The sequence below is a fragment of the Anolis carolinensis genome, chromosome 1 (assembly GCF_035594765.1).
Source record: "Anolis carolinensis isolate JA03-04 chromosome 1, rAnoCar3.1.pri, whole genome shotgun sequence".
Classification (NCBI taxonomy): domain Eukaryota; kingdom Metazoa; phylum Chordata; class Lepidosauria; order Squamata; family Dactyloidae; genus Anolis; species Anolis carolinensis.
In genome coordinates this window covers 323,616,431-323,634,959 of record NC_085841.1, presented here as the reverse complement: position 1 = coordinate 323,634,959, position 18,529 = coordinate 323,616,431, and the positions used below count along the sequence as shown (strand labels likewise).

Below are 18,529 nucleotides of genomic sequence, written 5' to 3'. Positions count from 1 at the left end.
TTGTTAAAATACTGTTTGTCTTTCTCTTTAAAAAGGAAAGCAAGTCTTGCTCTCATCAGAAAAATGATTCACTTTTGTTCAGAAGCACTTTTGAAAGAAGTTTGCGATTCTGATGCTGGGCATAATTTGCCCACAGTGCTAGTTGAGATTACTGCAACTGTTCTTGATCAAGAGGTAAGTGACTGGATTTTCCTCCCCACGGTTATAATTTTTCAGCAGTCCAGTGTACTTATTGCATAAAGATAGTGAAGAATTCAAACTGGTAATCTAGGACTTCAGTAAAATTTCAGTTACTGGGAGTTTTAAGGACAAATTAAACACATCTTTTGAATGATGTAGTTTTGGTGATTTTTGCTCCTGAGGCCAAGGGATTAATTGAAGGTCATTTGCTAATCATGTGTAATAACTATTCTTGTGAAAGCTGTGATTGGCAATGACTCACTGTTTCCTCTACACTGGATAGGGAACCTGTGTGTATTATTTATTTATTTATTTCCAACATTTATATCCTGACCTTCTCACCCAAAGGGACTTAGGGTGGCTTACACAATTTGCAACAATTCGATGCCGACACATAGTTAAAATCACAACAATATATAAAATCCATTAAGAACAATTAAATACAATATAAATATATAAGACATATAGTTAAATCCGTTCATCCAAGATCCTCATACTTTATCCATAAATCAGTCCAGGTTGTCTTTGCCGTTTCATTAAAAACCTGAACACATAGCCATGTTTTTAGGGCTCTTCTACTGTTATATTATGTGTGAAATAGACCTAACATATTCAATTCATTGATGAGTCTGTAGGTTTCTGGTGCCAAGCATCTCTCCTGCATGTTAGATTGCCCAGACAATCAGTGTCACCTACATAATAAGTTGCTGGTCAAAATTACACAATTCTCCATTATAATAAAACTAATAGTAATAAGGTATACGTTAATAACTTTCCATTCAAAGTGGGTGATGGTTACATTTAACTTAATTTAATGGTGTAACAAATACAGAGTAAATTTCTGCATGTCTTTATTTTTACTTCTTTGTTACTCCTTCAGGATGATGATGATGGCCACTTACTAGCCTTACAGATCATAAGAGATTTGGTAGATAAAGGTGGTGACCTTTTCTTGGACCAACTTGCTAGGCTTGGAGTAATAAGTAAAGTGTCAACTTTGGCAGGACCATCTTCTGATGATGAAAACGAAGAAGAATCTAAACCAGAAAAAGTAAGGACAAATTACTTCAGTACTGTATTTGTTATGTGTGAAATCATGAGCTAATCAATATCAGCAGGAACTCTGATAGGTTCTAGTAATGTTTATCCTGGGTTCTGTGAAAATTATTGAGTGAAAACTACAATAATACAAATAATGACAGTGTCTATGGCAGCCATAGTTCTTGGCAGCATTATGCTAATTGCTTCAAAATCCATTAATGATAGGTCAAAAAAGGAAATTCCATATATAAATATTTTAAATTATCTTGGTATATAGGAAGATGAACCTCAAGAAGATGCCAAAGAATTGCAACAGGGGAAACCGTATCATTGGAGAGATTGGTCAATCATTAGGGGAAGAGACTGTTTGTATATTTGGAGTGATGCTGCTGCTTTGGAACTTTCAAATGGTAGCAATGGATGGTTCAGATTTATCTTGGATGGGAAGCTGGCTACAATGTATTCCAGTGGGAGTCCTGAAGGAGGATCTGATAGTTCAGGTATAGTTTTGTTCTCAACTCACATTTTAAAGAGATCAGAACATTGCATTTTACGTATTTGATTTTGAGATGTTTTATTTTACAGGAATTGCCTCACTAAATAGTAAAGGATGTAAACAGGTGGAAGGTGGTCAGTTTCTTGTGATGCCTTTGTCAACTAGCATGTGGCAGTAACTTACTACCTAGTAACTGTGTTCAGTGAACATCTTAGCTTCATTTTATCTTCATTCCTTTCCATGCATACTAATATTAGTCAAAAAGTCATTAAAGGCAATGTGTAGTGATTATAAACTGCATTTCAGGTAAAGCAAGTTGGAATGATGATGTGGCTTGCATCTAGCTAGCAGAATGAAATTGCATGTGTGTGAAAAATTGTGTAGCTTTCTTGGAGCTGAGAAACTATGACAGACAGTGAGCTAGAAGAGTTTCATTTTTTTGGTTTACTTAAGCTGTCATACTTCTTAAATATAGTGGTTACTGCTTGCTGCTTCCTTTTCAGTGTTGTTTATATTTTCATCAGTGCAACAACTAATAAGTAATAGCAAAGAAAGTGTGCATTGAAATGTAGACTTGCTTTATCCTGTTGAACAATGGCTGTAATACACATTATGATTCAATTTCTCAGGAAATTACTTTTTCCAGTGATTATATACTGCAGGCTGATTATACAGGTTAAATCTGAGAAGTTTTTTTAAATTAACACTAAACTGCTTTTTGTTATTAAGAAATGCTATAATTTCCTTGTCATCAATTTCCTTATTTGCACTGATTATGATGGAATATGCAGGTTATATTTCAGTTACTGTGAAAACAGTTTTGAACTATTAAACCATAGTAATTTTTTATTATCAACTTTTGGCATCTCATCCATTATAGTGAATATTTGAATTTATATTATGAAATGATTGTGATGCCGAGTGCATAATATAGAGAATTGATAGAATGGTGGAAAGGAGAACCAAGACTGAAACCAGACATAATAAGAATGAGACATCCAGAAATTGCCAGAAAGACAAAGTAAAGATTAATGTTTATACTTGCGAATTTCAGGTGCCTTAGCAGCTCAGAAAAACTAATTTGCTGCCTGCGTAGGCCTCAAAACATAGAAAAGACATCCTGAAATTTGAAGCACCTTGATATGCAGCCATACATTAAGGTTTACAGAAGTGAACTAAAATCTGCAGTTCATTGAAATAAGGACTCTTTGGTCAAATTATGTCATCCAATTCTGGGTACTCATTGAATGCTAAAGCAAGGGACATTGGTTTTTGCTGTTCTCTCCTTTCCTTCTCTCTCCCTGCCCCTTGTTTTTATGGGGATGAAAAGAATAATGCACATACCTTGCCTCCACAACAGTTCACTGTTTTATATGGGAGGCTGTCACCTCCATCTGAGAGTGAGTTCAGATGGTGTAAATGTAAAGAACTAAAAGTTTGACAAATAATTCAATCCCTATTTCTTTGCAAGGAAAAAAAAAGGTGTTCAAGTACTAAATCAGGCCACTCTGCTGTGCTGTAACCACTGGAAGGAAGTATTTTGGAGTAGTTGGAAACTAGGGTAACTCAGATGGATATGTTGAGGTTAACAAACCACCTCTCTGTTGTATAGTCAGATATTTCTGTGAGAAGGAATGAGAAAGAAGGAATAGGACAATCTATAATTGCAGTTCATTAACAGTTTATTCAGTTTTAAATGTTTCTCTCAGTGTATGGTAAATATATCAAATGACTCCCTTTTAGTCCTGCTTAAACCTAGTGTAGTCATAATTTTGCAAATTAATTCACTTCTGGATCGATTTAATCGACTAGAAAGGAGCAGGGGACCAATGTTGTTCTATATATGAGTTGGAAGGAAGAAAGATTTTGAGGGCATGGACTAGATCATTTGTCTTAATTCATACACAATGATGGTTTCCCCATGATTATTAGTTATTAAGCTTCTGTCAAGTTCTGAAGCTTCTTGTGTGGAATGTCTTGCTGCAAACTTTTGTCTGTGAAGGCAAAACTTGTATTTCTTCATTGTGTCATTGTGTCATTGTGATGAGAACTGTTCACATGGCACTCATTTCAAGCAAATAAGACTTCCATTCAGGTCGACCTTGTTGTTTATTTTCTGCTATATGACCATCATATCAGTCCTAAATACTCAGAGTTGGAAGAGACCACAAGGGCCATCTAATCCAACCCCTGTCCTGTTTGACCAGTTAAGAATGTCTGTATAGCAAACTTCAGTTAACTGTTATGAAGGCTGTCCAATTAAACTGAATAGTGTGGTATTCTTGGAAATATATATTTTGCCATTTGTATGGTTTAAACATAAATACATAAATTTAAAATGCTGCTTATGCAACACATATATACATCATGTTCTCACTGTGTGGTATTGCAGCAGATAACATCAGTTCCAAATCTTCTTTATAGCCGGCTGACAACTCTGTAATGTTCCTAGAAGTCCGTTCAGTATTTCCTTTTCCTGTTTAGTCTGCTCTCTTCAGTTCTAACATTTAGATGCTTCTCAAATGCTGAGACTTTCTATAGGTTCTTGTTTGTAGAAATGAAATTGTAACCATACAGTTTAGTTTATAAAGGTTGTTTATAATTTAAATGGATTTAATCTTTGTGTAATTGTTTCAGAAACATCTACTTATTACATCAAGTAATAATCATTTTTCATTGTCTTATACTGTGATAAAGTAGCTAATGTTTCATCTGTCCTGAGAACTTGAATCTACCTTTTCAATTTGCATTAAGTGCACAAATAATGTTGTTTGTGGAATTTTCTTTTATCTTAAGTGAAATACTAGTCAATTCTTTTCTTTCTTTTTATATAGAAAGTCGAAGTGAATTTTTAGAGAAGTTACAGAGAGCTCGAAGCCAGGTGAAACCATCCACAACCAGTCAACCAATTTTATCAGCACCAGGGCCTACTAAACTCACAGTGGGGAATTGGTCTCTGACATGTCTGAAGGAGGGAGAAATTGCTATTCACAATTCAGATGGCCAGCAAGCTACAATATTAAAAGAAGATCTGCCAGGTTTTGTTTTTGAGTCTAATAGAGGAACCAAACATTCATTTACTGCTGAAACCTCTTTAGGTAAGTGTGTAATGAAGCGAAATGACTAAATAAAAGCAGATGTATATTTATACTGCTCTGGTTCATATGTCACAGCCATGTCTCAATCGTTCATGATTTGCCAGTTGAGGAATTAACTTGGTTTTTAACAACTGATAAAAGCATGGTTTTTGGTGTAACAATTAAGAAGAAAGAGAACAGAAGAAGTGGCTGAGTACCAAATTCTTGATTCACTAAATCATGACTTGTACTGGTATTGTGAAAGCTTCATGTGTATAATTTTTGGAGTCATTTGATAGCCTAACTTCTATGTATATATATTGCAGGATCAGAATTTGTGACTGGTTGGACTGGCAAAAGAGGCAGAAAGCTAAAATCCAAATTGGAAAAAACAAAACAGAAGGTTAGTATGTTTTGATTTAAAAGCATTTTAGTGGGGGAATTTTCTGTTTTGCTGCTTCTTGTATAAGCTGTTGCTGGTTAAAAGTGATTCAATTAATGTCTCGGGTGCCTGTATTTTTTTAAGAGTGAAGATCAATAGTTTTAGTTATGAAATAGACAAAAATCCTTTTCATTTTCTGGATGAAATGAGAAAAGAAAGCAACCCCACTGAATCTGTGGAAATAAGAAAAGAAAGCAACCCCTCTAAATCTGTGGAAATCACTGAAAATATGTGACTGCTTGGTAACTGGCATGTGAGGATATATCTGGTCCTTCATAGATTGCTCCTCACTTCAGAGGATGAACGGTCATGATAAATACAAATCTTTCCTTTACTGTCAAACATGGGTTGGGCTACTTCAGGCCCTGAGACTGAATCTGTCAGCTGCAGTTCTCTACATGATCATCATAATTTATTTCCCATTGTACTGTTTGGTGTTTTTGTTGAAAACCAACAGTTGGAGTCAATTTGAAGATATAAAATAGCAATAGTAGACAAGTTTGTTTCAAGAGAAGTGACCTGAAAGTCATTTTCTGGGTTGCTTCCAGTTAGGGAAATGAGCGCCTCATAGGTCTAAAATGCTTATAGGGTCAAATACATGCAGACATTTCTCCCCAAATCTCCCATTATGTATTGATTTTTTTTAACCAGTTACTGGAGCAGCTTGGGCTCCAGAAATGATGACGCAACCATTAAATGCTTGCTTTTTATTCTGGTTCTTGAGCTGCTTCTGCTGGAAGTAGAGGACAAACAGGAGGAGGATCACAGCATCTTTTTAGAAAATTACTAGCTGGGCCCGGCCACACGTTGCTGTGGCTTTTTGTATTCGTTTGTTCGCCAGGTGGAATGGCAGTGAATAGCCCTGCAGCCACAAAGCCTGGCCGTTTTCTTCATAAGGGTATTCTAGTTTGGTGAGCTGGAATACACTGAATTGTCTCAGTGCGGCAGGTATGCATGCTGTTATTAGTCTCCTTAAGTAGCATGTAATGGCTTTGCAGCCTGAAAGCCTGGCTGCTTCCTCCCTGGGGGACTCTTTTGTTTGGAGGTGTTAGCTGGCCCTGATTGTTTCCTTTCTTGAATTCCCTTGTTTTCAGATGGTTCCCCTTTTATTTGTTGTCCTGATGGTATACATGTTATTGTTTTGTTTTTGTTTTTTCCTGATTGTTTCCTCTGTGGAATTTCCCTGTGTTCAAAGTGTTGTTTATTTAATGTCTGGGTTTTTTTTTTGTTTTTAATACTGGGTCCTTTTTTATTTCATTTGCTGTTGTTTGTTGGATGGTGTTAGCTGGCCCTGTTTTCCCTGTGTTCATAGTGTTGGTTTGCTTTCACTTCCTGGTTGTAGATTGTTGCAATATTTGCAGTGAGGTGTTGTTGTTATTCATAGGATTTCCCTTTGTAGGAACCAGACATGCATGCTGCAATGTGTCACCTTGATTAGTATTTAATGGGCTTTTAGCGTGATAAGCTGGCTTGTTCCTGGGTGGGTGTTTTTTGTGTTTGAAGGTGTTAGCTGGCCCTGTGTGTCTCTGGTTTTGAATTTCCCTCTTTTAAGAATGTTGGAAGTAGTTTGCCTCTTTAGTATTCATTGTCCTTGTTGTTTTTAAGATGGTAGGGGCTTGAGCAGTCTTGTTGTACTGTCCTTGTGTTTTGTACTGCAACTCCCATATTCCCAAATAGCTGGTTTGGGATTGTGGGAGTTGATGTCCAAATGGGGGCCCATTTTGTCAGAGAACTGCTTGATTGTGCTTAAAGAAACGGCCTTGCAGCCCTTCCGTTGGCGTCTGATAAGCAAACTGAGGCGTTTCTGAAGTAAGTGGCTTTTTTCCTCCCGGCTGTTTCGCCCTCCGTCCCTTCTCCTGCCAGCGTTGCTTTCCCCTTTTCCAGCTTTTAAAAACTTATTTTCTTAGAATGCAGTCAGGGACTTTGTGAAAAGGCCTTAGCAAGAACACTGAGGGGAGGAGTGAGAGAGGACGGGAGAGCTGGTTGGGGAAAAGCCACACCGCCATTACTTCATAAACGCCTCTTTTTGCTTACCAGACGCCCACGGAAGGGCTGCGAGGCCGTTTCTTTAAGCACAACAAGCAGTTTTCTGACGAAATAGGCCCCCATTTGCACTACCACTGCTATAGGCCCAAATAGCCAGTTAAGGATTGTGGGAGTTGTTGTTCGCCTTCTCCCGCCTGCATTCGCGCTATGTAATTTTCGCAAAGTCCCTGATTGAATTCCAAGAAAATAAGTTTTTAAAAGCTTGAAAAGGGGAAATCTTTCCTTCATCCTTTTTTTTCCTCTGCCTCGTTCACTTGCCGGATGTGATTGTTTAGGCCTATTGTCCTCCTCCCTCGCATTACGCAATCTGCCGACCCCGGCGGTTGGGATGCCCGTGCGCAGCTGCCTTTCATGCACGTATGTCTTCCAAGGGTGGGGGCTACTCCGCACATGCACACAGTGCAGTTTTCGTTTTTGGGGGGTTTTGAGTGACTTCCAGTTTGATTTTTGATTTTTTTTTAATTTATTTTTTTGGTTTTGATGTCTAAACACAGCGGGGATGACCATGTCTTTTGTGGCCAAGTTTTGTGGGTTTTGGGTGTTTAGTTTCACTGTTTACTTTAAGGCAGAAACGGTCAGAACATTTTTATATATATAGATGCAAATTAAGCTGCTAGATGTTTATGTATTGCAATTCTTCATTCCTAATTCCATTAGGTTTAAGATGAATTGGTATGAATAAATGTAATTTAATTCTAATTTCCCTACTATATTCAGGTACGTACCATGGCAAGAGACTTATATGATGATCACTTTAAAGCTGTTGAAAGTATGCCTAGAGGTGTAGTAGTTACACTAAGGAACATTGCAACACAGTTAGAGTCTGCATGGGAACTCCATACAAACAGGCAGGCAAGTATCATCATCTAACTGTTTATGATTATTTATTATTTATTTATTTCAAATATTTCTATCCCGCCTTTCTCACCCGGAGGGACTCATGATTAATATGATTGTGACTGTGTTGGCTTTACTTGCTGTAGTTTTTGTTAGACCATGTTGTTTTCCTCAACGTTAGCTGTTTGGTATTTATTTACCTATTCTCCAAGTGAAATTAGATATCTCTCTGTGCTTACCTTAACCTGTATTGCTGTCAGCGACACTCCACATGAATACAACATACATAGAGATATACTGTAACTACTTGCTTATGAGAAAAGAAACAGTGTTGGGGAAGGAGGGATGGGAGATCTACAGCCTTTTCCTGATGTGTAAATACCTAGTTTTCATCCCCAAAAGCCTAAAAATGCTGTTCCTTTAATTTTTCTACTGTTTTTCGACAAATATGGTAACATTAATAGAAGCCACATTGTTTGTTCCTTTATAGTTCATTGAGGGAGAAAACACTTGGCGAGATCTAATGAAGACTGCTCTGGAAAATTTAATTGTTCTACTAAAGGATGAAAATACAATTTCGCCTTATGAAATGTGCAGTAGCGGCTTGGTACAGGCACTTCTTACTGTACTGAATAATGTAAGTATACTGTAGAGCCAGTACAGCACAGGTTTGGGGAAATGATGGTCTCTATTCCTGCCCAGACATGAAGTTGATGAACTTGCCTTGGGCCAATTATTATTTCTCATTTTAAATGACTGCAGGATGGTTGTCATAATACAAGGAGAAACTGTATAGTTTAGAGGAAGTATTGTGTACAAAAGCATAGAAATAACATTTTGAATATTCTTAGAGAGATCTTCTTAATATATTAGCAGTAAGACATGTGTGGAAGGCCATTGTGGTGCAGTGGTTTGATTGTTGGAATATGACTGGAGAACAGGATTTGAATCCCTACTCGGCCATGGAAATGCATGGGGTGACCTTGGGGTAAATTGCAATGTCCCAGCTTCAGAGGAAGGCAAAGACAAACCTCATCTGAAGAAATCATGACTCCATGATAGGTTCTAGGGTCTTCATAAACCAGAAATGAACTTTAAGCCATATGGGAAGATGTGTTTATGCACTTAGACCTATTTTAATACACAAACACATAGTGCAGTGGACATAAACTAGGAATGATGTCTTCTCTCAATTACATTGCAGTATCAAGAGGGTCAGAACAGTAGTAGATGTTCTTTTATTTTTACAATAGATTATTATTTTGCCACATCAGAACATACAGTAAAGATTGGAGGGATATGTGCATTGTTTGGATGTCCTGCTAGCCAGGTGAACAGGGGAGAAACTACCCCGAGTAAGATGGTGGAAGGCATCTGCTGCACTAACTCTGATTGGGATGTTTATCAAAATGCATGTCTCTGTGTGTTAGTACTTGAACCCTGTGTTGTGTTCTGAGAACCCCATTTTGTTGTTTCTTTTATATTGACCATATACCTTTCATTGCTTGAAGGGTGAGGAAAGTTATATATTTGACTTCCATGGGGGTCAGCTGTACATCTTGTGTTTTATGATACCATTCACAGTTAATATGACTGCTTATCATTTTCTTAATTAAACAAAGCTCAGAGCCTATTTAATCATCATCATTTAATAGTGCTTCCTCCCCTTTTCTCTTAGAATGTGGATTTTGATGTGAAACAAGATTGCAGTCAGCTAGTGGAAAGAATAAATGTTTTCAAAACAGCTTTCAGTGAAAATGAAGATGATGAAAGGTAACTATTTTGTAGTGATTGAACATGAAGTATAATGTATCCTTGCAGCTATTTTAGTAATGGTTTCTAGCAGTTAAAGATTAATATTTAAATGCAGCATCAGTCTCTAAAACAACAGTATTCTACTGTGCAGTGGTAGGAGACAATTTTCCCACGCCAGTTCTTCCTGTGAAGTGCATTCTGGGCAGATGTACCAAAATACCTTGTTTTCCTGCATTTAAAATGGCAACCGGAATTAATGTTGTATAAGTTGTTGTCACCTTTTTGAAAAAGAAACTGTTTTAAAAGAAGATACTGGGAAGAGGGTGCAGGGCTTATGTTCTTGCACATATCAGGAGGGGTTAGATGAAGAGTTCAAATATGAATAAGTTTTGAAATAGTGTTCCAGAATAATCAGACTAAGCTTTTTCTTCGTGGACTCTGTGATTGCACATAATATGGAGTTACTGCGCCTGCACAGGCTCAAGTGGAAAACTTTTCAAGCTATGATCTTTTAAATTTTAGCAGTAACCCCACCCACTCCTCAGGGCATAAAAGGCGCTCTGACTCTGCGTTCTCCAGTTCCTTTTTTTCCGTCATGCAACTCTTTTCGGAACTTCATAAAGATGTCAATGATGAGCTTCAAGCGTTGTGCCAACTGCATCAAAGATGCTGGATTCCAACAACCATGCCAAGTGCTTGCTCTGCTTTGTCGAGGGCCATGTGGCTGGCTCGTGCCGCCATTGCCAAGCCTTATAGCTCAAGCAAGAAAGTACAGGGCGGCTAGGCTAAAGGAACTGTTATACCAGCTGTCCTTAGCGAGCCCGCGTGTAGAAGTTTCCCGCCGATGCTGGGGAAATCGCTCAAGGCCACCTGGCTTTGCTGAGCCAGCCTGCGCTCAAGAGGAGGAGACATCAACAAACTTTTTACTCTTCATCTAAAAGAGACCAGACCTCTTCCTCAGCGACCTCAGCTTATCGATCATTACCGTCCCTCCAACCATCCCAACCAATTCGCTCATCACCGGATTTGGTAGTGGAACCGATGTCTGAAGGTGAGATCCAAGACTCTCCATCGAGATCAACTCAAACAGTCATCCAGGCCCCAACCCAGCCTCCATCACAACCAGCTCCACAGCCTCAGGCTTTGCAAAAACTATTTCTGGAGCCAACGACTGCCCAGAGAGGGGCAAGCAAATGGTGTGACTGGTAAGAGCGGCATAGTACTCTGCATCGAAACAGATCCCAAGGACATTGACGCCTCCTAGAACTTTAGAAGTGCCAGTGACCCCCTCTAGGAGACCCACAATACCAGCAACATCCCTGCCACCTCCACATCAGTTGAATGATGACAAACCCGACCAGGACATTGCAGATTCAATTCACTTGGAATCTGTCCTTCCTTTGGGCCTGGATCTCTCACCAAACCCGGAGGCATACTGCGCCGACCCGCCTTCCCCAACAGATAACGTCATGACATTTTACGACCAGATGATCTGCATCGTATACACCCTTGATCTCAAAATCAAGCCGACCTCCAAGGCCATTATGACCCAGTTTTTAAGAGAGTGCAGGCCAAAGCTCCGCCGGCAAGTCTCCTACCCTTCTTACCCAGCACATATTCAGGCAATACAACCAACACTCTTACCATCAACACAAGCCACCTCCGTCCCCAACACCACAACCACCACGCTGGCCTCAACAGGGCCAAAAACATCAATCTCAACCTGGTACCAACCCAAACGCCAGGTTTGACGGTGCGCCTGACATATCTCTATCACGTACCACGTTCAGGTCAGAAAAACCAAGTTTCCTGTCTCAGCTAAAACCTGAGTCCCTCGAAGACCCTCCATTCAGTAACTGCCTTACTCACTATGCCAACGCCTGGAGGAGCATTACCTCAGATGTTTGGGTTCTCGACATAGTACAAAACGGCTATGCCTTAGAAGTACTATCCCTACTCGCAAAGGGTACACTTGGTCCCTTCAAAAGACGATGTGATAGCCTTCTTCTCCAGGTACTTTACCATCCCCAAGAAGGATGGAGGCCTCTCCCCCATCTTAGACCTGTGAGTCCTGAATGCTTCTTACTACTAAAACAGTTCAGAATAGTCACGGTATCGTCCATCCTACCATTGCTCCATGCAGGCGACTGGTTCACAACCATCAGTCTTTGCAACATGTATTTCCATATTGCGGTACGCTAGGACCACTGTTGTTTCCTCTCCTTCTGACTGTTGTGACAAACAATTTACTGTTCTTCCCTTTGGCCTGGTCATAGCGCCTCAAATATTTACAAAATGCATGTCGGTGATGGGAGCATGCCTATTCAGACACCACATCATATTTTTCCCTTACCTAGGAAATTGGCTAATTGTCACATGATCTCCAAGAATCCTCGAATCCAACGTGGAAGTCTAGACTCCCTCAGCCTCCAGCTGAACACTGAGAAATCACATCTCACCCTGACAATCTTGATAAAGAAATACAGCTCTGCCAGTTTCATTGCCAAATCCAAGCCAGGTCCATCCAAATGCTCCTTGGCCACATGGCATCAACAGTAGCCATCACGCCATTTGCCAGACTTTGTCTTCGACCACTACAGATGTGGTTTATTGACCAGTTCAGCCCAACTCGCTGCCACAACTCTCGATTCCTGACAATCCCGAGGCCAGTGTTAAGAATCCTCACATGGTGGATTCATCACCACAGCATCTGCACTGTGGTGCAGATGCCCCACAATTGATGGTCAGATCTTCAGATGAAAGCTGGAAGATCGGACTATTCAGGACCTATGGTCCCACAAAGAATCAATTACCTCAAACTATTAACAATTTTCAAAGCTTTTTGAGTATTTTCTCGACTGATCTCACAAAAGACTGTTCGGATTTTAACGGCTAACAATGTCCATGTATTACATCAACAAACAGGAAGACATGGGATCAAGGAAACTACTATAATTAACATTCCAGATTTGGGATTGGTGGATCCAACACACGATAACCCTGACTGCCCTACACCTTCCAGGAACCCAAAATGACCTGGCAGACTCACTCAGCAGATCCACAACATCTTCCTATGCTCAACCAGGCGGAACTTCACCATTCGTGTTGTCGAAGGCTTTCATGGCCAGGATCACAGGGTTGTTGTGTGTTTTCCGGGCTGTATGTCCATGTTCCAGAAGTATTCTCTCCTGACATTTCGCCCACATCTGTGGCAGGCATCCTCAGAGGTTGTGAGGCATATGGAGAAACTAGGCAAGGAAGGTTTATATTGTGGAAGGTCCTGGGTGGGATAAAGAACTATTGTCTGTTGGAGGCCAGTGTGAATGTTGTAATTAATCACCTTGATTAGCCTTAAATGGCCTTCACAGCTTCACATCCTGGCCTGGGGGAATCCTTTGTTCAGAGTCATTAGCTGCCCCTGATTGATTCATGTCTGGAATTCTTCTGTTTTGAGAGTGCTCCTTATTTACTGTTCTGATTTTGGAGTTTTTTAATACTAGTAAACAGATTTTACTCATTTTCATGGTTTTCTCCTTTCTGTTGAAATTGTCCACATGCTTGTGGATTTCAGTGGTTTCTCTGTGCAGTCTGACATGATAGTTGTTGGAGTGGTTGAGCATTACTGTATTCTCAAATAATATACTGTGTCCAGGTTAGTTCATCAAGTGCTCTGCTATGGCTGATTTCTCTGGTTGAGTTAGTCTGCAGTTCCTTTCATGTTCGTTGACTTGTGTTCAGGCAATGCTGCTTTTGGTGGTCCCTATGTAGACTTGTCCACAGCTGCATGGTATACGGTAGATTCCTGCAGAGATGAGAGGATCTCTCTTGTCCTTCACTGAATGTAGCAATTGTTGGATTTTCTTAGTGGGTCTGTAGATAGTTTGTAGGTTGTGTTTCTTCATCAGTTTGCCTATGTGGTCAGTGGTTCCCTTGATGTATGGTACCCTGTTTCCCCGAAAATAAGACAGCGTCTTATATCAATTTTTGCTCCCAAAGATGCACTAGGTCTTATTTTCAGGGGATGACTTATTTTTCCATGAAGAAGAATTCACATTTATTGTTGAACAAAAAATGAACATTTATTATATGCTGTACTGTAGTTGTCATCACAAACCAGCATAACCAGACAAACTGTGGATCCTATCAAGACTTTCTTGTTACTTCCATTATTTCCATGTACAACAATCTATGGTACGTATATTACTAGGTCTTACTTTCAGGGAAGGTCTTACATTTAGCAATTCAGCAAAACCTCTACTAGGTCTTATTTTCAGGGGATGTCTTATTTTCGGGGAAACAGGGTAAGAACACCTTTCCTCTGGGTGGATCTGTGTCTTTACTCTCATGATTTGTTCTTGGCTCTTCTGATGTCCATGATGGAGTATCCATTGGCCTGGAGAGCCCAGTTTAGGTAGTTTTGTTCACCTTGAAGGAGCTGAGGTTCACAGATTCTTTGTGCACAGTCTGTCAGGGCTTTGATTGTTCTTCTTTTTTGACTTGGGTGATGGATGGAGTTTTTATGAAGGTATCCATGTGTGTAGGTTTTCTGTAAACTGTGTGGCCCAATTGTTGATTGGGTTTGCAGATGACTAGAACATCTAGAAATGGCAGTTTTCCTTCCTTTTCTTTTTTCGTGGTGAATTGGATGTTTGGGTGGATGCTGTTGAGGTGGTCCAGGAACTTGCTGAGTTCCATGGCTCCAAATGGTGAAGCCACCTACAAGTCACCTACAAACAAGCAAGATTTCTGGGTCTCACAGACCTGTAACTTCTTCTCTAAGAGGCTCCTCTGTCTTCCACTCATTACCTGTAGTAATGGCACCTATTTGAACTTGTTATCAGTATAAAAGATGCCTGTCCACAACCTCAAGCAGTCACATTCCAAACTCCACTCTGGGGAAGACCTAAGAGTGGTCAAATGGCACCAGAAACAAAATGGTAGCCCTGCACCAGATTGAGAAGACTGAATCTGCAATAGGCAAGCAGCTTGGTGTGAAGAAATCAATTATGGGAGCAATGATTAGAAAATGGAAGAGATACAGACCACTGATAATCTCCCTCGATCTGGGGCTCACGCAAGATCTCACCCCAAGGGGTCAAAATGATCACAAGAACGGTGAGCAAAAATCCCAGAACCACATGGGGGGACTTAGTGAATGACCTGCAGACCAACGTAACAAAGGCTACCTTCAGTAACACACTACGCCACCAGGGACTCAGATCCTGCAGTGCCAGACGTGTCCCCCTGCTTAAGCCAGTACATGTCTGGCCCCAGCTGAAGTTTGCTAGAGAGCATTTGGCTGATCCAGAAGAGTATTGAGAGAATGTCATATGGTCAGATGAAACCAAAGTAGAACTGTTCGGCAGAAACTCAATTCATCGAGTTTGGAGGAGAAAGAATGCTGAGTTGCATCCAAAGAACACCATACCTACTGTGAAACATGGGAGTGGCAACATCATGCTTTGGGGCTGTTTCTCTGCAAAGGGACCAAGGCGACTGATACATGAAAGAATGAATGGGGCCATGTATCGTGACATTTTGAGTTCAAACGTCCTTCCATCAGCAAGGGCACTGAAGATGAAATGTGGCTGGGTCTTTCAGCATGACAATGATCCCAAGCACACCACCAGGGCAATGAAGGAGTGGCTTCGTAAGAAGCATTTCAAGGTCCTGGAGTGGCCTAGCCAATCTCCAGATCTCAACCCTATAGAAAACCTTTGGAGGGAGTTGAAAGTCCGTGTTGCCCAGCCCCCCCCCCCCCCCAAAAAAAAACAAAAAAACAAAAACACATCACTGCTCTTGAGGAAATTTGCATGGAGGAATGGGCCAACATACCAGCAACAGTGTGTGCCAACCTTGTGAGGACTTACAGAAAACATTTGACCTCTGTCATTGCCAATAAAGGATATATAACCAAGTATTGAGATGAACTTTTGTTATGGACTAAATACTTATTTTCCACCATAATTTGCAAATAAATTTGTGAAAAATCAGACAATGTGATTTTCTGGATGTATTTTCTCATGTTGTCTCTCATAGTTGAGGTCTACCTATGATGTCAATTACAGGCCTCTCTCATTTTTTTAAGTGGGAGAACTTGTACAATTGGTATCTGACTAAATACTTTTTTCCCCACTGTATATCACAAAATTATTATTAAAATCTGTGTTTCCTTTTACTTTATCCTATCATAAATACCTATACTATCCAAATTTCAGGTCATGCCAAAGAAATATATTTTATATTGCTGATAGCTTGAGGAGTGGCACACATGTTCCTGACTCAGGCAAAATAGTAATTCACAATTTGATAGAACTAACAAGTTGGAATAGGGAATGTTAAGCTCTCATGTATGGTTTCTAACAAACTTCAGTTTCCTATACTTAGGTTTGGTGAAAAACCATGGTTTGTTTTGCATTCTGAAGATTTATATTCCTTCCAATGGTGCATGAAGGAGAAAGGAAGATTCATACTTTCACTTGCTGTTGTATCAACAGACTATTGCTTGTCATTTCATTCAAAGTGGGCCCTTACTGTGACTTTTTCTGGAGTTAGATCTGTTGTCTACAAAATCTGTTTCTACTTTTCTAGAGATTGTAACACCTATCATTTTTATGTCCACAGTCGTCCAGCAATTGCATTAATTCGGAAATTGATAGCAGTATTAGAATCTATTGAACGACTACCTCTACATTTGTATGATACACCAGGATCAACATATAATCTACAGGTAAATTTTCAGTGCTGTGGCAGCTTACTCTATTGGAAACGAATATTACCAAGTTTGCTGATGTGATAGATGTGTTTTGAAAAAGGAATGAAGTAAAAGAAAGCATTGGAGAAGCCATTATAACAGGGAGGATAGACAGCAGGGTCACTAAAGGATAGGAGTGGGCAACTGTCAAGAGATAAGGATCCACATTAGTCCAGTATGTGTCCACACGGCTTGTTGTCACCTATTCACCATATTAGTGGGGTCTAAAATATCTAGTAATACCTAAAGGTGCATTCTGTTGGCCATTTCATCATGTTTTAAGTGATTCTTGCCTCCTCTTCCTTGTTTACACCTGTACAATTGCCTCCCCAAATAAGGAAGAGATTAGCCTTTCTTTGGTCACTTCCTGTTTTGAAGAAAGGCTTATGTAAGCCAAAGGAAAATATTTAGGGACAAAGGACAGATACCCTAAAATGCAACTAACTAGCCAACAGCATACCTTAACATTTGGGGTCTCTATTGGTCCTTGATAGGAAGAATACCTCCAATTTTGACAGTGAAGAAGAATGTAACTTTCCTGATACAGTGGAAATAATCCCCTTTGAATGTTCCAGGACTGATTACTGATGCAGAGTACTTGATTATTTTTGATTACATTTCTTTGGATTTAACTCTTTCTAACTGTTTTGATGGATTTCAACTGTGAATTTTTAGTGCTGTTTTGTGTTTAATTCTATTTTAATGTTTGCATTTTTGTATATTTTAACTTTTATACTAATGCTTTTATGTTAAAGTGAGATGATGATGATGATGATGATAATAATAATAAATGTTGCTGCTAAATGCCAGTTTAATGACTGGAAAACAATTATATACCTCAAGGTTGCCATATGAGTAATGATAGAATATCTCATAAAAGCATTTTTTTTTTAAAATCTCTTCAGTTGTATTGTATTGGGTAACTTCTCTGACTTTTCATTCTTTGACATAGTTTTGGAGAATTCACTTTCATGTCAGTTTCAGATGGTTTTTTAGTTTTTGAGAGATGAATTACCAGAATCCATTTCTAGGTGGGTTTGGGTCAGTTCATGGGAAAAGGACTTCTTTAAGTTGCCTTGATGGGCTCTGTGGTTGAAGATCATGTGGTTGAAAGCCTATTGGCTTTAATTTTTGTATTTAAGTGTCATCTGCTTTGAAATCTAATGCTTTATAAAAAATTAGATAATTAAAAATTAGCTTCAGTTCAATGTATTATGAATAGAAGGTTGGAGAAAATGTGTTAGTGCAGCTCCATAAATGATTTCAGAAGAGGTGGTGAGAGATTGAGATTGTTGGGACTTGAGATTGTTGGAAACTGAATAAGGAAGAAACTGTTTGTAGCATAGAATCAAATGGTGACCCATAAAATGTTATTGAAAAGAGCTTCAGCAATGTCTTCACAAGAACATGCTTACACAGAAATTCTTTGGTCAGAATTACTTATGTCAGACCCTGATCTTCTGCTGACTTGAAAATGGTCTTTCACTGAATTGAATGAGGTGCTGAAAGGACACATTGTCTTGTATGTTTATGAACTATTAAGACAAAATGATCATGTGAACTTGTCCAATTTATCAATTCCTTTTTTATTGTAATAACAGCTTTTAATATTTATTTAATACTAGCTTAGGGACCCGGTTGTGGCCGGGTCATTTGAGAAAGGCATTATTTGCCTGTATTCCAAGTGTAGCCTAGGTCTAAGGTCAGCTGGGTTCAGTGGGTGCGGGTGAACTACAACTCCCATATGCAAGTCCCATCGTGCATGGTCCATCCCCCTCCAAACAGCGCCAAGATGTAGAGTAGGCCATGGGGGCTCCATGTGCCAAGTTTGGTCTTGATCAGTCATTGGTGGCTGTTGCAGTGGTCTCAGGAAGTGAATGAAGGTACTGCAAGTCCATTAT

At 39.5% G+C, this 18,529-nt stretch overlaps 1 protein-coding gene across 9 annotated transcripts in view; it reads left to right on the top strand.

Annotated features, from left to right (window-relative positions):
• The window catches only part of hectd1 (HECT domain E3 ubiquitin protein ligase 1), a 69,789-nt gene that overhangs the window by 23,532 nt on the left and 27,728 nt on the right, over window positions 1–18,529 (top strand). For 5 of the 9 annotated variants that reach the window (XM_008103406.3, XM_008103401.3, XM_008103405.3 and 2 more), the window contains exons 11-20: window positions 36–174; window positions 1,061–1,231; window positions 1,499–1,721; window positions 1,807–1,851; window positions 4,552–4,815; window positions 5,121–5,197; window positions 8,000–8,134; window positions 8,610–8,756; window positions 9,798–9,892; window positions 16,499–16,604. In XM_008103406.3, coding sequence (XP_008101613.2) covers window positions 36–174; window positions 1,061–1,231; window positions 1,499–1,721; window positions 1,807–1,851; window positions 4,552–4,815; window positions 5,121–5,197; window positions 8,000–8,134; window positions 8,610–8,756; window positions 9,798–9,892; window positions 16,499–16,604 — 1,402 coding nt within the window. The remainder of the gene's footprint in view (window positions 1–35; window positions 175–1,060; window positions 1,232–1,498; window positions 1,722–1,806; window positions 1,852–4,551; window positions 4,816–5,120; window positions 5,198–7,999; window positions 8,135–8,609; window positions 8,757–9,797; window positions 9,893–16,498; window positions 16,605–18,529) is intronic. The other 4 variants (XM_008103402.3, XM_008103408.3, XM_008103404.3 and 1 more) reach the window with 1 other exon arrangement.